This window comes from Rhipicephalus microplus, chromosome X, assembly GCF_043290135.1.
Source record: "Rhipicephalus microplus isolate Deutch F79 chromosome X, USDA_Rmic, whole genome shotgun sequence".
Classification (NCBI taxonomy): domain Eukaryota; kingdom Metazoa; phylum Arthropoda; class Arachnida; order Ixodida; family Ixodidae; genus Rhipicephalus; species Rhipicephalus microplus.
In genome coordinates, this window is record NC_134710.1 from 292448534 (window position 1) to 292469847 (window position 21314).

The following is a 21314-nucleotide window of genomic DNA, read 5'->3' on the forward strand; positions in this document are numbered from 1 at the left end:
CTAGCGGGTGATGTGGTACATTACTTGCAAAGAAGCACGTCGCCAAGAGTGCGCTTGCGCGTCGCTCCTGCTCGCAGTCTCGCCGTCAGCGGAGTTAGGCCTAAAGCCGACTCCGATGACGCGCCGCACTCTTAGACCGCCGCGCGCCCGCTCGTAGTAATCTGATCTTGCATCCGGTGCGGCCACTCTTGGCAATCGGATCGTGCCGCCGCTTTCAGCTTCATTGCTTGCAAAGAAGCACGTCGCCACGAATGCGCTAGCGCGTCGTTCCTGCCCGCAGTTTCGCTGTCGGCGGAGTTAGGGCTAAAGACGACTCCGATGACGCGCGGCGCTCGTAGACTGCGCTCCCGCTCGTAGTAACCTTATCGCGCATCCGCTTAGTGCTCGTAACTAAAGCGTAGTTATATCTTAAGTGATTATCAAGCCGTGAACACGTCACGAAGTGGCGATTTTCGAGAGCCTTGTCCTTGCGACGCACAAGCAGCAGACGACGATCTCCCCGAGCGAGCATTGGGCCAATGTCGAGGCGAGCTGAGGCAACATGGCGGCCACAGCCAATCAAGGGCCTCAAAACGACCTTCAAACATTTGCTTTTTGCTCGCTTGTTATTGAAGGGAGGAGCCAGCTGAGGCGGGAAAGTTAAACACGGAGAAATGCTCTTTCCGATGAGCCCAAGAAGTCGGCTCCCGGCCCAAGCATCGCGAAGATATAATTTTTTGAAAATCGCCGTTTTCTTGCCATTTCCAGAAAAAGTTTTGCTACCTAGGTGGGTGAAACGAATTTTCCGAAGCACTTCTGCGCAGTTTTCAGTGTAGATATTTTGGAACCAGATAGAAAAAGGGTTCCAGAAACTGAAAACTTGAGTTTCAAAAAATCGATTTTTTTGCCATTTTTCGCGGTCCCAAAGCCGCGTCCCCCCTTAAATGAGGTACGGGCGAAGCTTGTACCTCATCTGACGTCTAACAGAGCATTGCCGTCACTGTAGTTTTACCGTGGACTGATGTCAGCACGCGAACTTGCTTCGCCCCCTTCTCGTCGGTTGTGGTGCCAGGCATGTTGAAGTTAAGAGGCGTCTGATCGGCATTCTTGATTTGCCCAATCAGGTAGCCGTTGTTGTGCCGCAAGTTTAGGACGAACCTCTGAAAACTGTGAAGCTTTTCATCGTACTCCTCCGCAAAACTTTTTGCATATGCCCATTCCCCTTCGGAGGGAAAAGCCTTTTCTCTTCATAAAGTTAGTTAGCCAGCACCTGCTCGCTTTAAACTGGCTCCGCATTAGACCTTTTTCTAAGGCTAATTGCATAGCTCGCATTTAGAGGAGTTCTGCCGTCACGGGCCGCTGTGCCGCTCACTGCTCAAGCACATACTCGCCAAGCAGCTCTTTAATTTGCGGAAAACTGACCCTGCTGTGGTCCACTGAAGCCTTTGCGTGAAGCTTTGCTGTCGACAATCTTCTGCTTTTGTTTCCGCCAGTCCCGCACGCACGTTTCGGGAACTCCGAACGACCGCGATGCGGCCCGATTTCCGTCCGTTTCTGCACACGCGATGACTTTTCTTTTAAAAGCGGCATCGTGGTGCACTCGAGTTTTTGGAGTGTCAGCCCTTCCATGCCGTCAATGCTAATGCACTACAAGATGACGAACTCCTCAGCATACGTACGAAGTGCCGCACATGGGAAACACATAGGCAGAAATGGCCGACGCGCCATGCCGACGCACGTAGGGGGCGGCCATTTTGGAAATGCCGATGGCAATAGAATGACCGTATTCATTTTTTTTTTTTTTCGTACTCGATTCTAACGCGCATGCGATTTATGAACTCGCTTAACCGGAAAAAAGGTGCGTGTTAGATTCGAGTAATTACGGTAGTGCGGCGAGGAACTTGTTTACTGCGGCAGGCAGTCGACAGCACCATGACAAAATGACACATATCCGTGCACGTCACGATAAAGCAGACGCCGGAAACACCACTTGGCCAATGGGGTGCCTAGGTTTTGTCACGTTCCCAAAGCAGCCAATAGAATCGTGCGGTGGTGCTGCTCTGCTACTCGATGACGCATTTTTTCTGAAAAACCAATGAGCAAGGCGAGCCACTGGTGGCGGGAAATTGAAGATGGACAACGACCCTTCCAAACAAGACCAAGATGACTACGATAGCTCGTGTGTAAAGGCAACGGTTCGGCGTGGAAAGAAGCGCGACTTTAGAGTTTATTTGTGCTCATATTCATCTCGCAGGGGTGTTATAAATTGATTTTGTGCCAGAAATAACGACGCGCGAAGCTTGAAACTTCTCAGATAAGTGCGAAAATCGTTGCAGATTCCGAAAATGTCAACTTCAAAAAGTCGGGTTTTTTCGCGATTTTGGGCCAAACAAAGACCCGTGTCCCCCTTAAGCCAAGCATGGTTGGACTTAACGGGGCCTTGCAACACTTTTTGTGCATGGTCCGAAAATGCTGTTGATCAGTAGTAGAGGCTCCTGACAACACCCGAGACAAATATTGTAGTGCAGCACATGGCTTGGAATTCGCAGTAAATTAGAAAGTCGGCTAAAAATTGCTTTCTCTACTCTCGAGAAATAATGAAAGACGCTCAAAAATCACTGTTAGAAAGCCCATCTGTCAGCCATTGGCTGATTTGAACATGGCGCGCTCGGTCGTTACAGAGATCACTGCGCAAAGCTGCTACTTGTCACTGTGGGATGCCATTACAAGCGCGTGATCACACTGAGACCGCACATTCGAAGATTTAAAGAAAAAAAAGGAAAAAGTGCTCAAGGTCACGCGACGTGCATGACATTTCTTTTTGCCCCTGGCATCGCTCTCGGCATAGCTTCCATCGCTTTCATCGGGACGAGAGAAGAGAGAATGCAATTGCAGCATGCGACAAATCTTTGTAACTCTTCTTGCACTGGACAGATTCTTAAAATTTTTGCGGCGCTGAATTCGTGAGGCAATAAGCTCTTCCAGCGAATTCATTCCATGGTTACTGTCAAAAGTGTTTCAGGGCCCCTTAAACTTTCGCTTTGGCCATGGTGTCTATTTTATGGATACTGACCGGATATCTAGCCACAGCCAGTTGAACCTTTCAGTGCTGGCAACTTAGCGAAAATATTGTAAACATTGTGGGGAGCATTCGAGGTCGCACTTGATCAGCTAGCTAAAGTCTAAAAATCAGTGTGCACTTTGGGGGGTCTGAATTTTTAGTCCCGAGTGTACATTACTTCAATGGGACGAGTGGCGGTGTCGCGAAGGTGTCAGAATATATTAGTATGTGTTAATAAATGGTTGTGAACTGTACCTGATAGCTATAAATCTACTGTGTTCCTTAATATATCTTCACAAATGTGCAATATTGCAGTAACTTTTTTTTTTCTCTTTTGCAGGATAAATGGGAGCGAGAGACTCGGCCCTCGAGGCCTGACAGCAGGGACAGTCGTACAAGCAGAGATTCCCTGAGGGATGAGAGGGCTATGTGAGTTTTGGCTGCTGCATTACACTTTGAAGGCGTAACGTGCACTTTGCTTTGTGGTCGCTATACAAGAGAATCTCTACTATAAGAAATCGTCACATTGAGAAGCCATGAAAGTGGTTTCAGTTTCATACTCAATCGACTTGTTTTGTGAAATGGGTTTTGCGAATGATGCCTTAGCGTCGTGAAATCAGCCCGAGGTATGAAGTTTAAGGGTGTGCAAATATCGAATAGTAAGCCTCGAATCGAATCAAGAAAAAAGCCGAATATCGAATTGAATATCGAATAACAAGTTTATTTAATAGAAGCATGAATGTTTACAAATTTTCATGCAAAAAAAGCAGCTGTTGTGCATGATCTGATGTCATTTTCTCCCTCCGTGCTGTAACAATGTTACCAGTCGTCGAAAACAGCTTTTCACTTGGTACACTTGTTGCAGCCTACTACGAGGGATCTTTTGCAGTTCAAAATTTTCTGAGCCTCTTCTGGAAGCTTACAAGTACTGTTTTGGTCTCACATTTTCAGGCCTCCCGCTGATCAACGGCAAGAGATGCCATTGCCGCAAATGGAGCCGCATCGTATTGCAGCTGAGCGAGTAAAGGATAAACCGCAAGTGGCAGACTGGTCTGACACTCCATACTCCTCTGCTCCTGGTGAAAGTAAGCGGCGGGATTGGCATACACACCATCCACCTCCTGTTACTCAGCAGCAGCTGGACAGTGCAGGTCCAAGCAAGAAGAACTTTGTGCCACTACGACGGGGTGGAGTTGCAAAGGATGATGGAAAGGACGATGTCAAGGAAGGAAAGGTGGAGGATAACTCCCGTGCAGATGAGGACAAGGCAAAGGAAGCTGCTAAAAAAGATGATGCTGAGAAGCGTATGCCTGCATCTCGTTCTCGTGGGGGAAGTGGGGGAAGATTTGAAGCAAACAGAGGTGGCCGTGGGGGCCGTGGTGGTAATGGCTACAGCAGTGGCAATGTTGGTTACAGAGGGCGCAGCCGAGAGTATCGTCGGAGTAGGACTGAGCGTGGGCCCCGCTTTGACCGCAAAAAGGACGATGGTAGTGAGAGTTCTGGTGTGGAGGAAGAGAAGCCCATCAATCGGTTGCGGCCCAAGGATGAGGAAAGTGAGGGTTCTGAGGAGGCCTGTCCAGATTCTGTCCGAAAAAATAGGACAGCAAAAGAGGTGGGTCGTGCTCGCGAGCCTCGCCGAGATGAGGCTAAAAACAAAGAAGAGAAAAGCGCCTTCTCTCCTCGAGGGGAGCCTTCACGGCGAGGTCGTGGAGGTGCGATGGCGTTAGGCCGAAGCTCCAGAGGTCGATACCAAGCTGGGGGTTATGGGCCGCCGACTTTAAAAGCTCCATTTGGAAAACCTGAGGATGGCAACAAGGAGGAAGAAGCAAGCAAAGACGGATCTACCAACCAAGTAAACAAGCCACGGTCTAACAGTAGTCGTCCTGTTGTGCGGCGCCCCAATCGCATGGAGCCACTGCCACCACGCTTTCAGAAAAATCAGCCTCGCAGACAGGACAATCCTGAGAGGAACAAGGGACGAGGAAGTCGTGGTGCAGGACCAAGTAAGGATGCCCTGTCCGATGTTGCCAATGAAGACTGGGAAACTGCTTCTGAAAGCAGTGATGTGGCAGATAGACGAGGCTTCGACGAAGGTGTGCGCCAACAGTCATCGGGATCCAAGAAGGGCTTGCCCACTAGCTCGAAGGCCCCTGGTGGAGGTCAGGAACGTCGCCGATCTGGTGGGGAGGTACGCCGAGGGGGAGGAGGAGCTCCTAGTGACCGCAATGGTCGAGGCGTTGTGCAACGCAGAGACTCCGGAGGTGGCGGGCCACCTGCCAGAATGGGCCGTGGGGGTGGCTCACGGCCAGGAGGTCGGTCACGCCAGCAGCAACAGCAGCGGCCAGGAGATGTCAAGGGAGAGCCCTCTCAAGCCACCATGGTGTACCGGATGGATGAGGTGAAGCTGCAGGACCCAGTGGGAGTTCAAGCTGCTCTCACTGACATGAGCGCCAGGAAACACACCAAAAAGTCTGAGCAAGGGCAACCAAATGGAAAACTTGAAAAGGAGAAGCCAAATGCTCTGGAAGGAATTGACCTAAGTAACTATGCTGGTGTCGTCGTTATAGATGACCACCTAGCCGTGACTGATCAGTCTCAGTGTGATGGTGATGACGGAGACTTTCAAGAGGTGACTTCAAAGAAACGTCACAAGGTTTTGACTGAGGGAGACTCCAAGAAGAAGAAAGAGGTAAGGGTACATCCCGCTGTCGCAACACACTGCAGCATGCATTTGCATCTGTGATGTGATTATTTATTCACTCTGCTGAAATGCATATTTATAGCTCAGATTTTTTTTTGTTGTGTTGTGTGTACTGCTACACTCTGTTTTCTTTGCAGACGAAGAGCAAAACTAGTGTGCATGGTCGGCAAAACAAGCTTCCCCCTCGCCTAATCAAAAAGCGGGAATCTGACCGCTTGTTTTCTTCAAAGACTGAGTGCCAGCCACCACCGAAGACTGATGGAAGTGCCACAGAATCTGCCGATACCACCACTGTGAAGCCTCAACAGCATTGTAGCTTCAGTTCGAAAGGTTTGGTTTCATTCTTGTTTTCTCGTGCTTTTTTATTCACAGAAGTGGTGGTCCAGTGCGAGTAACCCCGGCTGCGGCTGCTGCATTTTCGTCCCGCCATGGTGGTCTAGTGGCTAAGGTACTCGGCTGCTGACCCGCAGGTGCGGGATCGAATCCCGGCTGCGGCGGCTGCATTTTCGATGGAGGCGAAAATGCTGTTGGCCCGTGTGCTCAGATTTAGGTGCACGTTAAAGAACCCCAGGTGGTCGAAATTTCCGGAGTCCTCCACTACAGCGTCTCTCATAATTGTATGCTAGTTTTGGGATGTTAAACCCTGGATCTATCAGTGAGAGTAAAAATAAGTAGAGTAGCTGCTAGCAGATAAATTGGTGGGCTGAAGTTACCTTGGGTGTAAAAGTACAATAAACCTTCTGATCATTTGGTGTTGGAATGCATAGACATCATGTAGTACCAGGGCGTCTAGCATTTCGGCTTTTTCGAAATGCGACCACCATGGCTGGGATCGAAAACGGGACCTTTGAGTCAGCAACCACTGTTTCACTCTGGTAGTCAGTTTATCAGTGCTTTATCAGTGTTCCGAGCCATGCTTCATTCATGCTGTGAATGGCTGGAGTTGATAATAGATGAGGATGAGAGGCTGAGAAATATGAGATGACATGTCTACAAAATACAGTGACACTTGGGTGAGACAAATTTTTCTGTGGTCCCGGCCAAGGCCCATTAGCCAACAGTAATGGAGTGTTGTTGTCTACCAGTTTTCTCCCCACATACGTTTGGTTAAATATACGCTACCAGGCAGGTATGAACAACTGCAGTCTGCGGAAGCCCAAGTGTGCGCATGCGTGCCATGCTGCCAACAGACCTTTTTCAAGCAATCTCACTACGTCCTGCGGTCGCACGGAGCTATGGGAAAAGTTGGCACACTGAGAGAAGTGGCTCTTGCTCCATCCACTGCTCGTTGGTGCCGTGCGAGCACAAAACAAAAAAAGAACAAGCCGCCGCTTGTTTATAAGGTACGAATGCACCTGCATGTATATCTACGCATGGAATGTGAAATTAATAATGGGGTCAGTGTAGGTATTACTGGATGAGTGTACATCGAACATAGATGAGATGCATGCAAGTTGTTCCTTACAGGTACATGTGGTCCAAACATGCTATCGTGAGGAATGTGAGCTGGAACACTGAATTCATAGTTATTCAATGATGAACTGCTCATAAGGCGCTATGGCTTTAATACCATCGTGGTTTGATTGGGCCGTTCAAACAAAACTGCTGAGAAGTGTTACCGTTATAGATTTTAAAAAATATTTATAAACAATTGAGGCGCTGGAAAATGGGAAAAAGTAAACACATTCTAAACATGTTTAAGGACGAAGGAATGGAACTAGAATTCACATGCGAGGTACCTTGCTCTGATAATTTTGGCGGATTATAAGATGCTTAAGTCTCTCTACGGAGCATGTTTTCTGGCAGTATATTTTCCGCATTGAGTGAGACCACTATTCAATTTCACGTCGGTGCATTTAAATATTAGACAGTTATAGCTTACAGTTAGCGTGATAGCGGAGGTTAAGGGGAGACACTGGTCTGAAATGTTTTTTTTTTTAATTTTCAGTATTTCCAGCTGAAATTTTAATACAATATGTATTTTTCACTACTGAAAACAAATATGTAATTAGTTTTTGCTATTGCTTTTAGATTTTTAAATATTGACTTGTTACATAAACTTGCATACTGCCCAGCCTTTTGACATCTTCCTCATAAAATATTGCTACAAATTTGATTCCATGAAGGCCAGGGAATGCAACAAAACCATAATTTTATATTTAGCTTCATTGGTACCAGAGTTGTGGCCTTAACAAGTATATTCATTAGAAATCTGAAACTGTTGCTTAAGTTAATTGCTAATTAAATCACTATTGTAAATAAAAATATTACATTTTTTTGGTTTTCTTGCACTAATCAATGTATAAGCTTTCAAATGCTGCAAGAATTATCAAAATCCGACTGCTACATCAAAAGATACTGTGGGCAATGGCTTAGGGTGTGATGAAAATGTTGTTTTGAGAAAACGAGAAAAGAAGTTTAGGAACATGCTGAGCACTTATATTTAACAAGAAAAGGTGTGAATCGGTGTATTAACCATGTTAGAAGCCCCCAGGAATGTAGTCATCATCATTCTCCTTGGTGCACTTTCTTTTCATGGCATGCTTGAAGTTTTCAGCATCAGCATGCTCATGCTTCTTCTCCGATGCCACTAGTCGGCGACTGTCCTTTTCTGAGCATCTTTCAGCGGCCACAACACTCTGCTGCAGGTGCAGCTCCTTCAATATGGCGGCATCTGCTCTCCCTTTGCCAGCGTTGAACCTTGCGACAGCTTCGGCCACAGCAGCTTCAACGGTGAAAAGCGACGCGTGTTTGTTTTTGGACACGAGCGACCAGATGACGGAGTGCAGGCTCTCGTTTGGGTTCTGTGTTTTGCCTCGCTGACAACGCTCCAGCAATTTCTTGTCACAGAGGCGCGTGTAAATAGGCCGCAAGGCATCAACTACATACTCCGGCAGGTTGTAGCGATGATTTGGAGGAGTCTCCTGCTTGGCAACAGCCTTGTTGTACTTGCACCATGACTCTTCACCAGTTGGGCAGTGAGAGTGCTGAGGGCTTGCATCAGTAGTTGCTACGTGATAAAAGGTTGCCCAGACATGTTCATGGCCTCAATGCTTCCTTGGTTGCTTTGTAAAGCCCATCCATAATATGACGCGAGCTTTGTGACCAGCTCGCCTGTCAGTTTGCCCTTGCCGCCAAGGCTTGGCTTTCCTTCGGCTCTTTGTTTTTGCAGGAGGTTTCTAAGTGCTGTGCCCATGCGCTTATGCACATGGTTGACACAGTCCTCTTTTTCTATTGGCACGAAGCCATATACCTGTGCCTCCTGCAGACTGTTGAAGGCCCGGATGTCTCCATCACACAACATGGTTGTGTAACCGAGCCCATGTCTCTCCAATGAGTGGCCAAATAAAATTTGTGCTGCTTCCACCTCCATTCGTCCTGGCTTACTGGAGGTATTCTTTTGGCAAGTGTGACCAGCTAGCCACTCGGCATACCTTGGGTTGTCCTCCTTTGGCCCTAGCTGGCAGCCCAAACAAAAGTTCGATAGGACGACGAAGTCGAGCACATAACCCGTGAATAGTTCAATCACGGTCCCTACACAAATATGGGATGAGTGGCCCCTGGTCAGCCAAGTGCCATGAAAGGAAACGGCGATATTTTTACGATTTCCATAGTTGAGTTTGGAATACACCGTTTTCACGGTGCTCGCGCAGTCGTCAATAACGCGCGCTGCAGCCTTCTGCGCGGCAGGGTTCATTTTCAATTTCACATAATCGGGTATGTCTTGGTGTGCAGGCCTCTCCGTGAAATATTTAGGGCGGAAAAAATATCGTTGAGCGCAGTTTGCCCGTTTCCTGTGCTCATTGCCGCGCGAACCGCGAGCACGTTAATTTCGAAGGGGCCGTGCGCTGCGTCCCCCCCTGCTCTCGGCGAGCTCCATACGGTCCTCGGTTTACCGCACACTCGTCACATGTGAGAACAAGTTTCGCGGCTATGCCATATTTGCGGTCTTCCTTGGAGATTCTTCCAGGCCCGCCACACACACCGCACTTCATACACTGAAGAAGTTTGTTGACCAACTCTAAGCTAACGACGGTGAGCGGCGTACCAGGTGTTGCGGCTCCTGCGATCTAATGGGGCCGTTCCCCAGGAGTAAGCAGGGGTTCATACATCTGATGGTAGTAGTTGATCATTTTTCCAAATGGGTGGAGCTATTTCCGCTGCGGAAAGTGACAGCGCGAGCGGTGCTAGAGTGGCTACAGGAAGTGTTTTGTCGGTTCGGCTTTCCGAAAAGATTGATCACGCACAATGCGTCGTATTTCATTGCTCGGGTGTTTGGTGATACGTGCCGTTCCCTAGGAATAGATCACTGCACCACTTCACCCTACCATCCCCTGTCCAATTTGACGGAGCGAACCAATCGTACGCTCAAACCGATGTTGGCGGCCTTTGCCGAAAGTCAAAAGGACTGGGCAGACCATTTGAGTGAGCTCGCGTTTGCAATCCGAACCTCCGAGAGTCGCTCTGCGGGTTTCTCTCCCGCCTTCCTTAATTTCGGAAGGGAGTTGGTAAATCCGGTGACCAGTGTCATGCAATGCCAGCTCGGAGACGAGGAAGAACCGGCAGACTGTTCTGCTTACGCTTCCACACTTCGGGACAGGCTTTGTCGAGCTCTCAGTAGAGCGAGGCAGAGTTTGGCATCGGCCAGGGCCGAGCAAAAGGCCCAGTACGACCGAAAACGTCGCCACCTTTCATTTAAGGTGGGTGACCTCGTCTTGAAGCGCAACCACGCTCTTAGCGACGCGAGCAAGGGTTTCTCAACTTCGCTCGCTCCAAAGTGGCTTGGTCCGTACCGAGTGGAGAAAGCTTGGACTCCACTCGCGTACTTGCTGAAAGACCCGCTTTCGGGAAAACTCAGCCGTGCCCATATCGCAGACCTGAAAGCCTTTGCGTCGAGGTCTGACGAGCCTGCGCCAGCGCCCAGTGGCTCTGCGCGCAAGCAACGGCGCACACCCGGCGCGGCGGACCGCATTCGGACCACACACCGGTATAATCTGAGGAAGCGGTCACCTTAGTGATTTCGCTTATTTCCGCAACCGAAGGCCCTCATTTTTACTTTCTAGTCTCAGTTAACTAGCTTCTTTACAGCCAGTGCTTGCAAAGAAGTTGGTCCCGCCCAGTTGCTGCTGCTGATTGTCTGCGAGCGTGCATGTTTTCATTTTTTTTTTTCGTTTTGCCCTGCGGAGGGGGACGGGGGAGCGACCGGTCGCTCGCGGGAACATTCGAGGACGTTCTGGTGGTGCAGGTGTGTGTGTCTGTGTGGTGCGGAGAGGGGATGAACCGGGTCAATGACCCCTACGTCAACATAGGTGGCGCTGGTTGTCGGTGGGGCGACGGGGGAAGCCGGAGACTGCCAGCGGTGCGCCATTCTTGTTCTGGTGCCGGTCGTCGTGGTCGCAGGCCCTTCAGCGACATGCCCTCCAGCCAGAAACCCACACGGCGGGCGCCTCGGCGGCCAGAACCTTCCGCCCCGGGCACCTCGGCGCCACCCAAGTCTACCAGGCGGGCGTCCCGGCGGCGGGGATCAACATCGCCACCGCCACCGGTCTCCAAAACACCAGGGCGAAGCGTGGCCACGTGGGCGCGGCAGGAGGGGCAGGGGGTCCCGCGCTACTTCATAAGCGACGCGCCGTGGAAAACGCAGCAGCGCGTTCGGCGCGACCTGCCGCTGGACCGTGTCCCGTGGCCATTCCGGAGCTGCACGTTGGTGGAGGGCGAGAAGACAGCTGGAGGCGCCCAACTACCTACCGATGCAGCGGTGGGGTTCTGCGCCACGTGCCGCGTGGCCGTGCACTTCAAAAGCCACTACAAGAGTGCCATGCACGTGGCCCGGACAAAGGCGGCCGCCGAGGGGAGGGCCACCGAGAGGAAGACGCCGGATCCAGCCCTGCTGAGCCAGTGCTCGGACATGGACCTGGCGGCCCTGTGCCGACAGCGAATGGGGGAGGACCCCCATTTCGCAGCACTACTGTCAGGGCTGCCACCGCCCGTAGCCACCGACGGACCACCTATGGACGGCGTCGCCACCATGGACGTCGACCGTCTTTTGGAACTATAAGGCACAGTGAAGACCCCCCCCCCCCCCCCCCTAAGAACGCTGCAGCAGGCAAAATATATGTTTTTTGTCTTTCTCATGTGTATTCTGTGTTGATTTATTTTTTTTTCCTTCAGCAGCAGTTGCAGAGCGAGGCTGAGGCTAGCTGTTGCCCATTACATGACGCCTTTGCATGCATGGGCGACGACCGGCTGCCTTTGCAGACCGGTATATAGGGTGAATTAAGGAGAGGAGGATGTGGGGATCTGAGGCGCGCCTGCGACCAATTCGCGGGCGTTCCGCCACACGGCCACACCCTTTAGCTTTCCTGCTCTGTTAACACCACGTGGCGATAGATGGCGCCACTGCGTGCGCCAAGGGAGCGGTCTCTTCTCCGTTGGTCGGCGCCGGGTAAGCACGTGTTTTCCGTCGTCCGCGTCCCCTTTGGGAATCGTCGGACTGTAGCCTGCCTGGGGTGGCCTTGGGCACCTCGGCAGGCGTGCTTACTTGAGTGCTAGCTTCGGTAGCGTACGCTAAGCCCACAGCGGTGCCTAGTGCTTGAAGTGGTCGTACCACAACGAGCCGCACTTGCCGTAGGCCTACGCGTGCGAGGTTGCCCTAACACTCGCGACCAGGCCCATTGGCCATCGTGAGAGTGCGCAGCATAGCCGCGAGGGACCTTTTCCTGACCGGCGTGTCAAAGCTCGCCATTGCCAGCTGCGACGTGCTCGCGGTTTTTCCCCTTATTGTGAACGTCCGCGTGCGGGTGCCTTTGCTACCCGCGTCCCGGGAGCGGACGTTGTACTGTTGTTCGGGGTGCCGCCAGTCGCAATAAAGTGTTGTGTTTTGCATTAGAACACTGTCTGTTTGCCGCGCCGCGCTAAACGCCTTATTAGTTGAGCGCGCGCGGAGCGGTGCGCTACACGCGAGTAAACGGAGTAGCGGCCCTGTGGCTCGCTAAGCGTGAACCCGCGGTGATCGTCGGCTACAGTTAGTAGCGGGGTCACCATAATCCGAGCCGAAAAAAAGACCGCTTGCGTTTTGTGGCAAACTTCGATGAAAGATCTTGCAGAACATCGCTCGCACGACACTCGATGGCCACTTTTTCAGCGTTGGAAACCAGGGGAGTGTCGAGGCACACGGCTCTCGTGTGATCTTGGGACGTGGCTATCGCGTCCACGATCGTGGGTGCCGCGGCGGTGATAGCGCTGGCACAGCCTGCTTCTTCCGAGTTCTCGGCGGCAGAAGGTCTCGCTGGTGATAAGGTGCGGGCTCTCGGACGCCGTTTTCGCCTTTTTCCGTATGCATGAGCACTCCAGAACTTCCGATGACCGCCTGCCATTGCACCGAATGCACAGCCGTTGTTAGGCCTCTACGCAAAATGGCGGCTTGCACGCCGCTGTCTAGCAGACGAATCCCTTTGCGTCCAATAGGAAACCGGGAACTGCCCCATGTGACAAAAACCAATGATGTGCGAGTATTCAGTTTTTCTTTATGTGCGATAGCTGCATTGTTGCTAGATGAAAAACGTTCCTCTGCTAGGAACAGATAATAGAAAAATGCGTCTTTAAAATGAGACCAAAATGGCCGCGCTGCTTGGTGTAGTTCTCGCGCGCTGCGGCGTTGAATACGACTGTTTTTGAGGTGGTTTCGGAAGCAAAAATGGTAATCAAACTGACTTTGGGACCCAATAACTCAACAAGTACGCATTACAGGGCTATAATATTGTAGGAACAGCTTCCTTATATTTTAATGATTGTGAAGAAAAATACTTCAAAAAAATCGGTTTTTCGGAAAATTTTCGGCCAAAAAAAAATTAATTCGAACGACTTCACGCGCGTAGAAACTAGGAGTATTGCAATTACTCCATGCATACCTTCTGCATATTCTGCACAGTCTAAAAGCAAGTCGGGAAGCGATACCAGGGAAGGGTTGTGTTTTCCGCACCATGTGCTTAGTAACATTTTTTCCATAGAGCGCAAAAGGTCGTAGGGGTCTGCAGTGGGCAGGGAAAACGACTATGAGAGGCATGCCAGTTGTTCTTTCAATTGCTGTGCAAAAGGTGCTAACCGAATTCCTCTTGTAATCACATGTATACATCGGTCACCCTGGTTGATCTATCCACACGTGCCTCAAAAAGCATCAAAATTCATTGAACGAAGCCATCTCATTGCGCCTTGCATTTTCAGTTATGTAAATGCAATTTATATTTGAAGGCCTGGTAATCTTCTCAGTCACGCCAAACAGACCGTACGTGAAATCTCTGAGGCATATCATAAAGAACACCCCACCTTGTTTAAATCAATTAACTTTTGCTATCGCTACAATGCTTAACTCTACTAATCAACTGTAAACACTTGCCTTGTGTTAGTCTATTTGTACTTCTTTGTGACATGTGCCATGAACTCTTATTTTTTTACATATGTTAACACGTGCGATACCTTTCAGTCGAGAGTGAGTGTTTCCGGTGTGTAGATTCCTTTCCTGGTGGTGCTTCTTTCTTTTTTCCCTGTAGGTTTTATTCCAACCTGCAGTTACAGTGCCAACGTTGGTAGACGCATATGCTGCGAGTGGTGCTCGGTAGCCTACTCAATGTACTTTATTTTACGAAATTGTGCTGATCTCTGAAGCACTCTTTGAATATACTAGAACCGTACAATTTACTCGTAAACAGTGTCAATGGACATTAATTCCTAATCTATCCATGAGTTTATGGACAGTGCTTGCACTTTTAGGCAACCAAGTTGTACTGCTTTTATTTATGCCGAAGGCGGACTGATGCCAAGGCAGGGTGAGACAGCTTGGCATACTGCGCATTTTTGATGCATTTCTGTTTTCTTGCGCCAAGCTTTTCCAATAGCATAAAAATCACGAAAATTGTGCCGAACTGCTCCAAAACAGCCTCGAAAGCTAAAGTTTTGATGCCATCCTCAGCTTTAGTGGGGATAAAAAGTCCGAGTTGACTAATAAGATGCGCCCAATCATTTTTTTTTCTTTGGACCTTTATGGTGACGAAGGCATGGTGCTGCCACAATCTCCCCTAAACTGTTGTAAATATAAGTGGCCCCGCAAAAATGACCCTGCCGTGCGTCGAGCATGCTGCTTCTACTAGCCAGGCTGTGTGTTCTGGTGCCTCTGTCACCTCGTGAAAACCATAGAGCCGAGTGGCGAGCGTAGCGGAGTTGACTCCCGGGCTCTTTGTTGCGCGTAGTGCGATCGTCTGCTCGCTGCAGCTTTCATGTCGACGCTGCAGTGTTTGGTCACTTTACGCGTGCGTGTTTGCTGTGAGCGAGTAACTGTAAATGTTAAGTGATTTTTCTGCATGCGACACGTCTCCTGGTTGCTCTGGCACGTGCACAGGGGTTCTCAAAATGGGTTCTGTGAGCGACAAAACGCTTGCAACCCCATTCCAGTTTGCGCGAATTAGCTACTAATTTATTCAGACAACAGAGTTCTCAATGCATTAAAAAAAAGCCATCGCACGTGAAATCCGCACATCAAAGTCTGCAGGGTGAGAGACTTGGTTATTTGTGAAGCCATGGTGACCGAATGCGCATTCAAAGCATTTTGAACAATATTAACGGCTACTTCGCTGCTTTATTCGTGTCTCATGACGTGTCAGCGATCACGTACGCACAGTTTTCATGAATGGTGATTTGCCACTGCTCCGTTTTGTAATCCTAACTCGCAATGAGCGCTTTGAGGCATTGCTGTGTGCTGGCTCTGGGCTACGCTAGCTTTTAGGCTTAGCTTTGTTTGATCGACGTTTTTTGGTTGGCGGCCGTTCTACAGTGCGACTTCGTTATCTTTCTTTGCAATAAAACCAGCCTCTTTACGTATGGCGGTTCGTTTGCGGGGACACGAATTTCTTGCCTGTGTGGTGAGTTGTGAGCTTTATGCGAGTCGCGGTGTGCGCAGCAATCGCAAGGCTATGTATTATCAGAAGTTCTACATCGACTGTGATGACCTACAATATTAAAAAAAAAAAAAAGTTGAACTGACCAACGTGTGCCATATTAAATAACACGCGGATGCTCGCGCGGAGAAGCATTATCAGTACCATTCACTTGTCATTTAGTGCCGTGTGCTCTACGAGATAGTCAGCGAGGTTTCTTGGCTCCCGCGGTGCACTCTTGAAGGGGGTTCGGCACGAGGTGGCCGCGAACGGCGGTGTAGCGCACTTCTGTTGTCTGTTAAAGGCTCATGACTCTTATCATGTCAAGCTTTTCTTTGGGATCACTGTAACGTAACTAAAATTCTTGTGCAATTACAATTTTTGAATTTCTTATGCAGTATAATGCATTTTACCTTTCAAATGTTTCTGAGAAACCTAGTTTTTTACAAAACCTTCTTTTAATAAATATTATTTCGCATGTTTGTTACGAGAGCTAGATAGGTCATGTGGTACGTAAAAAGGTAAAGCAGTTGATACCTGGCGATAGTCTGTTTAAACGCGTCATTAAAAATCTGTTTCAGTGTCACGTGTATATTATAAGCCTATTGGAATATGCACTGATGCTGCCACGTTGCAAGAAATTTGTATTTTCAAGCTCCCACAACGACATCTTAAATGCCGCTAACTATTTCGAAGCAAGGTTCTTCTGCTCCAAAATTAAAATTTTGCTGCTCCAAAAACTGATCCCAATTTAGTCTCGGCCGTCTCACCCCTGCCAAAGGAGAATAGTTAACTGGCGCTTCTGAGCCACTCAGCTCGTTGAACAGGGAGACAAGTTCAAATCATAGACAGGTCATCGACTCAAACACTGAAGGTTGTGAGTGAATCGCGCGGTAATAAATCACACCTTGCAGAGTTCATTTGATCGTAGAAGCGCTGGCACGGCCTACCAACTTTTCCCATAAGCGCTTGCTAGCGCGTGGCGGTATGTCTATTGCCCACCAGCAGCATGTCATAGCCTCTAAGATAATGTGCAAAAATTTTCCAAGTCCTAATGCCCCTTCATGTGCCATCGCCTTTAGACTACAGGTGGTGTTGACGTAGGCTGTTTTTTTTCTTCTTCCCGAGCACTTTGAGCACAGCAGCATGCGTCAATGCCTGCTGCTGTGCTTGAAGTAATGTTTTGTACTATGTTCAAAAGCGCATGCCTTGTAAGTGCTAGCCATATCTTCGTCGTACATCTTATGAAAGGTGAACGAAGACTGAAAGGAGTGGATGGTCTTCGTGAAGGGATCTAGCATCAACACACACGATTATTTGGGACAAACAAGCTCTGCCACGATAAGATTCTAAAAAAAAAAAAAGGGTGGTGGTTCTAAACTTTTTGGCCCTCGCTTTTTTTTAAGTTCTGTTTTCATAATAAATAGGGTCTGAGAAGCTGTTCCTAAAATACTATTGTCATGTAATGCGTATTAGTCGAGTTGTTCGGTTTGAGAGTCAGTTTCGTGACCATTTTCACGCGCGAAACCACCTCAAAAGGGTCATATTAGACACCGCGGCATCTGAGAACCACGCCAAGTAGCGTGGCCATTTTGATCTCCTGTGAAAAACCCTATTCTCATGTCTGTTTCCTGAGGAAAAACATTTCCCGTCTAGCAACAGCGCAGCTATTGTGCATGAAAAAAAAAAGTTATACCTTGATATAATGAAATTGACATTCTCGGAAAAATTCGTTATTAAGACCATCTTTGCAAGTTTGATACAAAAAGTTTGGAAAATAAATGCACAAATTAAAAGGCAGGAAAATAAATACACAAATTAAAAGGCAGACTGAAAGCAGAGCTAACCCAAAACGCTTATTTAGCGGTAAATAGCTGCATTATTATTGGGATAGCAATCATATAGACACTCGGAGCGAGTATTTTTCGTGGCCGTCATATTCTGTAACAAGTCTAAATTGATTTCCCCGCGTGTCGTAACTTTCACGATCGGGTAATAGCACCCGAACACTGCTGGAGCAGGGATCAAATTAGTGTGCTCATCTCAGTCGCCTGGAAAGGGCATAATATAACATCCACTGCATGTTAGAACTGCCGTCGATTGCTCGTAAACCACTCGTCTTTTCATTGCGTGGGAATCTTTGAACCACACACTTTTTGCAATTAGCATTGTGTTTTTTGACTGGTTCATTATTTTAACTAGAACGAAAAAAAAAAAAAAAACGCGGACTGGGAAATTGCTCGAGTAGCAACAGTGAAATTTTAAGGGTGCGGACGCGATCGCTTGGACGCGTGCTATCTCGGCAAGCAACAGTGCGCTTTCAAAGCAAAAAGGCTGCGTGTAAAGAGGAGTGGTCGTATTTGCTTTCTGGAGCTGTCGTATTTGCTCACACCAGCGTTTCGTAGGAGTGCCGTGATATCGGATCCAAAAGAGTTTGTATTTGCTTACGTAAACCAGCTTTATTTTGTATAACCGCTGCAGTGGTCTAGTGGCTAAGGTACTTAGCTGCTGACCTGCAGGTCGCAGGATCGAATCCTGGCTGTGGCGGCTGACTTCCGATAAAAGCTGAAACGTTGTAGGCCCGTGTGTTTAGGTTTGGGTGCACATTAAAAACTACAGGTGGTCAAAATTTTCGGAGGCCTCCACTATGGCGTCTCTCATAATCATGTGGTGGTTTTGGGACATTAAACCCCACATATCAATCAATCCTTTGTATAACATTACAATTTTTTGCTATTGCATTTATAGCATTGCATTCATTGCACCATCTATGGTTGCCAGAACTATTAGTTTAATCAAGAAAGCTAATCAAGAAAGCTACGAGCCTGCGAACTGTCGGCGCAAGACGGAAGCCTTTGTATAACATTACAATTTTTTGCTATTGCATTTATAGCATTGCATTCATTGCACCATCTATGGTTGCCAGAACTATTAGTTTAATCAAGAAAGCTAATCAAGAAAGCTACGAGCCTGCGAACTGTCGGCGCAAGACGGAAGCCCGTCATCAGTCGACCTCTAAAGATCTGTTGTCACCGTGCTCTCTGAGAGTTTTCATCCCGTAACCTGCCATCCCCTCGGTGGTGACGACACGGTTGTCCGGTATTTTAAAAAAGAAAAAGCGAAAAAAAGCAACATTGAACATTGTCGAGGGCCACACCATTGTACGCACAGTGAAATCGTGCACGTGCGCACGGCGTGAGAGGACGACACCGATATCGAGGAAAAATACTCCGTAAAGCACCCTCGATATTCAGTGCGATATTCAGCTTAAGGCGTGGCTCTGCCAATCCAAAAGTAGTTTTCTTTTTTTTTTTGTCATTGGTTTAGAGGGTGGAGGCACATCCGTGGATGCACAAGTGGCAGCAAGAACGGCGGCAACGCTGGTTGTTCGGGCGCAGGCCCGCCTGCCTGCCTTGCACTCACCCGCACGCAATAATGAGTGCTCGCTCATGCCTGGTTGTCGCCGAGGCCGCAAGCGCGCCACTGCTTAAGTGGCGGTGAGGCGCCTGCAGAAAATGCATGCTCGCACAAAAATGACAATATCTTGGGCAAAATTTGTAGATTGTTCGTGGGGAAAATTCACTTTATCAAGGTTGTCTCCCGCTGTAGCTTTATTACGTAGAGGTCTCAAATACATGTGCTTTTATAGAGCAATGGTGGGGAATAGAAAAACTTCGTGTAATCGAGAAATTCGTTATATGGAGGTTCGTTACAAGCATGTTTAGCTGTACTCGCACATCATTGGTGCGTTTCTATCATGTCGCACAGTTCCCGGTTCTCAATTGGATGCGAGGGATTCATTCATCTGCTAAACAGCGGCGTGTAATCGCTTCAATGGAAGGTGGTCATCGAAAGTTCCATACTGCTCATGCGTTCGGGAAGAGGCGAAAACGGCGTCTGAGAGCACGCAGCGTCTTACCGGGGAAACCTCTCCTGCTTATAACATGTAACATGCCAACGCTATCATAAATGCGGCTCCCGTGATCACAGCAGAGGTCAACGATTACACGCGAGCTGTGCGCATAGACACTTCCCTGGTTTCTGACATTAAAAAAGTGGCCCTTGAGTGTTGTGCAAGTGACATTCAGCAAGATGTTTAGTCGACGTCAGCCACACAATGCGAGCGGTTTTTTTTTAAAGGGGACACAAGTCCCACTATGGTGAAAAATGACCAGTCAATTTTTTGAAAATCTGATTTCTCGAATTTTTATTCGCTATACGCATGTGTTCTGATATTGCGAACGCTAAACTCGAGCACTACATCGGTTAAATTTTTTTATAAAGTTGCCACGGCAGTCGTGAAACGCCCCATGAAAAGCAAAATTTATTCAAACTTCGCACGCATTCGCGGATGAAGCAGCCGGCAGATTGCTGCCAGCTAATTTCTTTGTGCACATTTTGCCACCCTTCAGAATGGCGTCGCATGACGGAACAGCTGCCCTCGCCCTTTGTCCGAAGCCCCCCCCCCCCATCACTTATTGGCCAGAGTAAGCACGCGAAGGTGGCTGCGATTTTTTTTCCCTTGGTTGTTTGTCAGCCGCCGGCTCTCGTCTTGCGCGTGTGTCCATCTGCTTCCCACTCGTGCTACGTGACAGACGCATAGACTTTCCGTCTTCTTGCCAGCATGGCTAGTGAGGCTCGTATAAAGAAGACTCTCCAAGCGTACGGCAAGAAACGAAGGCATTCATAAAACACGCCAAAGAAGAAAGTCAAGTCCAGCGGAGTTGGGCTAATGCGACCGAAGCGCTGCGTTTCGATGGCGGCGCGCAGCCGCGGGCACCTGTTGTCTCCAAAACGGTGCACTCTCCGGAACTCAGCTGCAGCATTTCCTCGGATTGTCTCGTCAGATCATGTCAAACTTCCGGTAACATCCAAGACGGCATCGACACTGCATTTTATTCCGAGGACGAGTCCGCCGGCGAGGCATGTTAGGACTTCATCAAGGTGTTACAGGTGCTGAGAAAACGTTGAGGAAATGATCATAATGTCATCAAGGTAGCAGAGGCATGTCTTTCATTTAAGGCCTCGTGGGTGGAAGCAAATCGAGGCACCATTTCCAGCTATGCAGAGCGAGACGTTTATAACACAGATGGAACTGCGCTATTTTGTCAGACTCTACCGGAAAAAACTCGCGCCATGAAAGGCGACACGTGCACTGGCGGCATATCAAAGTGCGCATCATAGCACTTTTGTGCACTAATATGGATGGCAGTGACTGGCGCGTGACCTTTGTAATAGGCAAATCGAAGAAGCCGCGTTGATTTCAAGGATATGTGCCTGTTCGGGACTGACATAATGCCAAAGGGTGGATGACGCGCGATTTATTTCTAGAGTGGCTGCGCGAATTTGACCAAGACATGCTCAAGTAAGGCACGCTGCTCGTGGTCGACAACTGCTTGGCGCACCACGTACAAGCCTCGCTGACGGCAGTAACCCTGCTTTTCCTGCCGCCCCACACATCTAAGGTGCAATCACTGGATTTGTGCATCATTCGCGTGTTAGTTATTATACGCGCCGCGTTGTGGAGTGCTTGCTCATAGCTGTTGACCGCCTGGCAGCCAACCTGCCACTTCGGGTGACTTTGTGCTCAGCTTTGGAGATGCTGAAGGCTTCGTGGACTGAGGTGACGGCTACATGCGTGCAA

The 21314-nt window shown here is 48.8% G+C and overlaps 1 protein-coding gene across 9 annotated transcripts in view; it reads left to right on the forward strand.

Moving 5' to 3' along the window:
* Window positions 1-21314, forward strand: part of LOC119161406 (uncharacterized) — a 201196-nt gene that overhangs the window by 103827 nt on the left and 76055 nt on the right. For all 9 annotated transcript variants that reach the window (XM_037413853.2, XM_037413856.2, XM_075879330.1 and 6 more), the window contains exons 14-16: window positions 3381-3469; window positions 3992-5729; window positions 5879-6071. In XM_037413853.2, the coding sequence (XP_037269750.2) occupies window positions 3381-3469; window positions 3992-5729; window positions 5879-6071 (2020 nt within the window). The remainder of the gene's footprint in view (window positions 1-3380; window positions 3470-3991; window positions 5730-5878; window positions 6072-21314) is intronic.